The sequence below is a fragment of the Sinocyclocheilus rhinocerous genome, unplaced genomic scaffold (genome assembly GCF_001515625.1).
Source record: "Sinocyclocheilus rhinocerous isolate Xijiao unplaced genomic scaffold, SAMN03320098_v1.1 scaffold520, whole genome shotgun sequence".
NCBI lineage: Eukaryota > Metazoa > Chordata > Actinopteri > Cypriniformes > Cyprinidae > Sinocyclocheilus > Sinocyclocheilus rhinocerous.
In genome coordinates, this window is record NW_015666539.1 from 270,562 (window position 1) to 276,858 (window position 6,297).

At 40.4% G+C, this 6,297-nt stretch overlaps 1 protein-coding gene across 8 annotated transcripts in view; it reads left to right on the forward strand.

Moving 5' to 3' along the window:
- The window catches only part of gria3a (glutamate receptor, ionotropic, AMPA 3a), a 43,178-nt gene that overhangs the window by 31,115 nt on the left and 5,766 nt on the right, over nucleotides 1-6,297 (forward strand). For 3 of the 8 annotated variants that reach the window (XM_016543990.1, XM_016543988.1, XM_016543992.1), the window contains 2 exons: nucleotides 1,322-1,569; nucleotides 2,432-2,546. In XM_016543990.1, coding sequence (XP_016399476.1) covers nucleotides 1,322-1,569; nucleotides 2,432-2,546 — 363 coding nt within the window. Of the gene's footprint in view, nucleotides 1-1,321; nucleotides 1,570-1,782; nucleotides 2,002-2,431; nucleotides 2,547-5,952; nucleotides 6,068-6,297 lie in introns of those variants that run through there. The other 5 variants (XM_016543991.1, XM_016543995.1, XM_016543994.1 and 2 more) reach the window with 5 other exon arrangements.

The following is a 6,297-nucleotide window of genomic DNA, read 5'->3' on the forward strand; positions in this document are numbered from 1 at the left end:
CTGTCAATCAAACTATTGTGGGAGGGGCCTGTCTGTGTGACGTCACACAGACAGGCATCTGAGATCGGCTCGATTTGAGAAAGTGGTAAAGTTTTGAGCAGATTAAAAAAACAAAACACTGGGTGGATTTTTATCATTTTAGGTTGGTTGTGTACACACACTGCCAACACACATTTCAGTTCAAACAACTTGTAAAAGTGCATGTAGCATCATATGACCCCTTTAAGTTAGATTTTTAAGTTCAATTTTGATTATGATATATTCACATTCCTCTAGACAATGTGAGGGACCTTTTCGGTGATTATTTGAAAAACTCTTAATTTTCTACTAAGATTTTATACTCTGCTGTTGTCGGTTTAGTCTCATGGCACCAGGAGTCTCTGATTAAAAAGTCCCTGAAGGATCTTGTACAAAAGACTGATTGAGAGGCAAGTTTGAGACCTTTAGCTGACAGTGTGTCTGGGGTGGGATGTCAGTGCTGTGAGACATCTGAAACAATCTTTCTTGATTTAAATGGTGCTTTATTTAAATGGTGGTTGTAAATTTAATGTGCATTTAAATGGCACACTGTAGCATATGGCTAGACCCTTTTTACTGATAAATCTTTGCCTGATGATTGAGATTTCCACATACATATATTCTGACCTAGAATCTTTTTTTCAGACAATATTTCAGCAATCATGTATATTTTCCATCTGCTGTTTAGAATCAGAACTAGTGATGCCAGATGTGTGAATGCCATTCATCTAATAAGATCTAGTAATCTAAAAAGTTTGATTCATTCAGACAGTTCACTCACGCACTGACTTGTTTGCAGCAGTTCTTCACATCATAATAGGATATTTTATACGACAGAAAACAAGAAGATCCCTGGATGAGGTGATATTTGCCTACATTTCATGGTATGAAACGAAACTTGTCTGCTATTGTGTTAGTGAGGAAGCAGCTTATTGTGTGTGCAGCTTGTGAACAAGAAGCACTGGCAGGTAAAGACAATTTATATCCTTATACCCAAAGTATCAAAATATAGGGACACTTTTTTGATGGGGGCCCTGTGCCTCAGTACTGATGAAAGGCTAGAAATGCTCCTGGTATACGTCATATATGTAACCAAATTTAGCTACTTTTCTAATAATATAGTGGAGAATTATTCCTGGTGGCTTTTGATGGGCTGGTATAGGTCACAAAATGAGGCACTGTCCATCCCTGCTGACAGGAAATTTTAGCCAGACACCTTTTATTTGTAAAAGGTCATGAAACTCACATTTCTCTCTCTCTTAACCTTTCCATTTATTTCCTCTTTGTCCTTTCTCGCTTTCAGCGTTCAAAGATCGCTGTCTACGAGAAGATGTGGTCTTACATGAAGTCCGCCGAGCCGTCTGTGTTCGTTAAGACAACCCCCGACGGAGTGGCTCGTGTGCGCAAGTCGAAGGGGAAGTTTGCGTTCCTGCTCGAGTCCACAATGAACGAATACATCGAGCAGAGAAAGCCGTGTGACACTATGAAGGTGGGAGGGAACCTGGACTCCAAGGGCTACGGTGTGGCCACGCCCAAAGGGTCGGCATTAAGGTGGGTGGAATAATATAACAATTCACTCTGTTGTTATAGTATTCCACCTACCCTGATTCCACCATCTCTCTCTTCTCTCTGTCTCATTCATGTTTTGTTTTTCATTCTTATTCTCTCACCCTCTACCTTTTCTCATTCTTTCTACCTCAAACCTTTTACTTCTGTTTTGTTTTCACTCTTGCCTATTTCTCTCTTTCTCTTGCGGTACATAAGGTAACCGTGTCTGTGTGTTCAGTTTTTTGTTGTTGTTGTTGTTTATTTATGTATGTTGTGGTGATGTTTTTATCGTGTTTCTCTCTACAGAAATGTCACTTAACTTATTAATTTACGGTCCATTTTTACAGCGTAATGCCTGTTGCTGTTGATTTCCTACCCCCTTTTTCTTGTCATCCTTCTTCCTCTTTATTGTCCTCTCTGTCATTTGCTTTGTGCTGTGATTGCAGTTCTGTAATGTTTGTACGGCTGGATTGTTTTTTTTTCTCTGCATCGGCACTGTACTGCCTGCTGCTAAGCATGTCATGCCATACGCTGTTTCTAATCTTCCTGCATCCTTCCCATCATTCACCAGCACTCTTTTTCTTACTCTCACTTCTTTCTGTTTATCTCTGTCCACTCTGCACCACACGCACCTCACTTGCACACACGCTTCTGTCTGTACCCAGTAGCTGACGCAATTAACCAAACGAACGGTCCAAAAACTTCACCAATTAACCAATCGAGCGATCCAACCACTTCACCAGTTAACCGGTCTCTCCTCTTGTATTGACCCCTAACAAAAAAGCAACTGCCAGTTGCTGCAGTCTCATTAGATTTCTCACGAACCTGTCCCTTTTCTTACGAGCTATGTGTTTATCATTTGAAGAAGCGCTGTAAACCTGGCGGTGTTAAAGCTGAATGAGCAGGGCCTGCTGGACAAGCTGAAAAATAAATGGTGGTACGACAAGGGAGAGTGCGGCAGCGGGGGAGGGGACTCGAAGGTCAGCCTCAATCTCACCCAAACAACCATTTCATAGCTACGAGTAATCGGCAAGGCTGTGACCTATGACCCCCAGCAAAAGTACCGTGACCCTCAGGGATGGACACGAGCAAACTGAGCCTAATGACCCAAGGACATTAGCATCATAGCGACGGCCGCAGTTACTGTCAGTGCTGCTAATGTAACATTTTTTGGAGCTTACATAATAAGGCAAACTGTGATCAGACATGACCCTTTACTTGGCTAATGGAGGAAAGGAAGCAGAGGAGGAGAGGAATAAAGGCTAGGGTGGGTGGATGTGTGGAGTAAGGTCAGGGTCACCAAGAGCGCAGCTTATTAGGACCCACCTCGAGGGTTTGTTTGTGTGGTAAAACAAGCAGGTAGGTAGGTAGAAGAGGCTAGGCCCTCTCTGGCTCTTCTCTGATCTGTAATGTTAGATCATCAGAAAATGTACTGTTTGTGTATACCAGGCACCAGGATTTAATGGGCTATCAGCAGAAAGAAAAAAAGAGAGATGTACGAGGATCTAATAGACAGCACAAACAAGACCAAAACTGCTCTGGAAAATAGGTGCCTTTACCTTTCTAAAGCACAGAGGATTGGCTGAACCTGTTTGATGTTTATGTTCAAGGGATAGTTCACCAAAAGTGAAATTTCTGTCATTATTTACTGTACTCATGTCATTCCAAACCTGCGACTTTCTGTCTTCTGTGAAACATAAACATATTTTGTCCATACAGTGGTCACCAAAACGGTTTGGTTACCAACATTCTTCAAAAAAAATTATTTTGTGTTCCACAGAAGAAATAATGTCAAATGGGTTTGAAACGACACAAGGCTGAGAAAATGATGACAGAATTTGTATTTTTTGGGTGAACTCTTTCTTTAATAGTTTTGGAGCTGTAGTTTAGTGTAGTTGTTGCTCACGTGTTTACATTGTAGTTTAATATAACCTCCAAAAGTTTGGAAATGTCCTGAGCAAAATGGGGTTTTGGACAATATCCGCATAAATATTCTTTTTTGGTCTAAATGCATTAAAGTAACTTGCAGTTATCATTGAAGACCAGCAACAATGACGTTTTTCTCGATTACAAATTAATAGCAATACATCAACACCATAGTCGGTAGTGATGCCTAATTACTGAATTAAATTGAACTTGCTTTTTTTTTTTGAAGATTAATAAGTCAGCACGCCTTCATAGCTGATTGATTTCCAATTAGGTTAGGACACAAACATACCAATTAGAACATAGTTTAGAGATAAAAAAAAAACTGTCATATTTCTATGTGCTCTGAAATCATATTTTTTAGTTAATAAAAACTTTTTGTAGTTTGTGTTGTCCCTTGCAAAGTCTTCACAAATGACAAGGATTTATGCTGATATTGTCCAAATCACTAAGCCTATGGAGTTGCCAAACATTTGGACGGCATGTTGACTGATGTTTTGTTAGTGATAGTCGAGAAGTGTGAAGACTTTGGTATCCTCACAAACAGCCAGAATATTTTAATTTAAATTTTTTGAAAAAACACAATTTTTGGTCTTTGGCCAACTTCCTGCCTCAAGTATGCAAATCCCTTTGGAGCCACCAGCTTTCTCAGATTATTCCCTGAATTAGCATGTAACCCATGGAAAAGCCCGTAGCTCCCTTGTTGGTGGGATTAAAGAAAAATATAAGTCAGCTGGGGCCAGACAGTCCTGAAGGGACAAAACATCACAGGAAAACGTGAGAATTCTAATCCTAGAAATCAAAGGTTGAGGAAGATCTGGTGCCATATTGTTGACTCTCAAAATGCACACATTCATCTGCATATAGCTGCACACACAACAACAACAAGCAAGCACAAATTCATTATAGTCGCACACACTTCTCAGTGAATTTATGGCCACTTTTCTTTAGCACCTGTGCCTGCAGAATGGTTACCCTGTGTTCAGTCTATCATGAGGGCAAGGCAGCCGCACTCGGTCCTGATTGGTCTTCAAAAGCGAGTTCACTGCAGTAATTGGCTCTCGCTCATGAGTGGTGCCTGAGCTCTAAACTCCGACAACAAAATGGCTGCCTAGTCCATGCATTGATAAGTTGAGCATGCTGGGTGGAGGATGTCTAGTCTGTTATGACATCACAACTGCATGTTCCTCATTTATTGACCTGAATCTTATCCAAAATGCATGAATGGAGTAATTCAGCAAACACACCAAGTATGCCATACTATTAGCGCAAAGCAAAGTTAAAAACAATATACTGCAGTACGCTGCAAATATACAGAAAATCCCAACTCGTATAGTGTAAAGCTTCACATAGCAAACATACAGTACAGCAACAGTAGTGAAAATCTAACACAATACAGTAGGAAGTGGCTATAGATGTAAGAATCAGGGCCTCTTTTTCATACATGGATTACTGATAGATCCAGCTGTTGGTGATTTGACAATCCTGAGTTCTTTGAAGCTCGTTGTGGAGTAAACAAGATACACATAAATACTAATTGATTGTACTCAAGCAATAGGTCCATCTCTCCATAACTGGATCACATTCTTTCAAGGTATTATTTGGCAGGTGTCAAACCATTCGATGTCTGAAGCTGACTTGTCTTACAGTGGTAAGTATGGCATATTTGCTTTACTGTATTATGACCCTCATCATTTAGCAGCAGAAGGAAAATAAACGGAGTTTCCCAGCAGTCCTGCCGATAACATACTAACATCTTACAAAACGAAATGCCCAGAAGGAATAGTAACATCATCGAGCAGTACTGTTTCCATTATTTCATCTGCTGTCCTGGAAATTGTTGCAAATAAAATTTTCAATAGGATGCATTATGCAAATATCTACCAATTCCCCTAATATTAATATTTTGTTTATTATTTACGTGCTGACTTTCATGAAGGCTCTGTGTTTTCGTTTGTAAGATGTTTGGCTTCAGCCCTCACCCACCACAGACCGGTTCCCCTTCTGTCTGCTGGGTCCTGTTTGTCTGTTAGTCAAGTAAGGGTTTTTTCTCCTGATAGATCCAGCTTGATGAATACTGGGTTAGAAAAGCTGCATTCACACCTCGATTACAATAACGAAACTCATCTTCCCAATGCTCTTTGTAATTATGCTCTGTTTGGCTGTTACCATGGTTACTCTCTCTGCCTCTGTTGGAACAGTGAGTGCCGATTACTCAAAGCCATAACAGTAGGTGGCACTGCCAGGTCGAAGGTAACACTGAGGCTAGCCCTGCCTGCATTCCCTCCCTTTCTCTCCATCTCTCCCTCTATTATTCTCTCGCTGTCTACGATATCAACAGCACAAGGCCAGGTGTCCTACAGTATCACTTTGGTTAACAGATATTCGGTAGGTTTAAGTTTTAATAACATAAAATAACATAATGGTGCCATGTTATTTATGTTATTTCCCCTCGTGAAGAACTCCTGTAAACCTTGCAGTGTTGAAACTCAGTGAACAAGGCATCTTAGACAAGCTGAAAAACAAGTGGTGGTACGATAAGGGTGAATGTGGGACCAAAGACTCTGGGAGTAAGGTTAGTCTGCTCAATCATTTACTTCTAACAAACAAACACATTCATATTCTACAAATATCATAACGAGCCCCAACATCATTTACTGTTTTTAATGGATTTAGTAGATTTGGCACCAGCTGGATTCACTTCATTTTGGCCCCTTCCTGTGAAATCTTCTTTACATATGCAGCTTTTTTTAATATCATGTAGCACCTTTAGGATGCAACACAACACAACAGAGCCCCAACCCC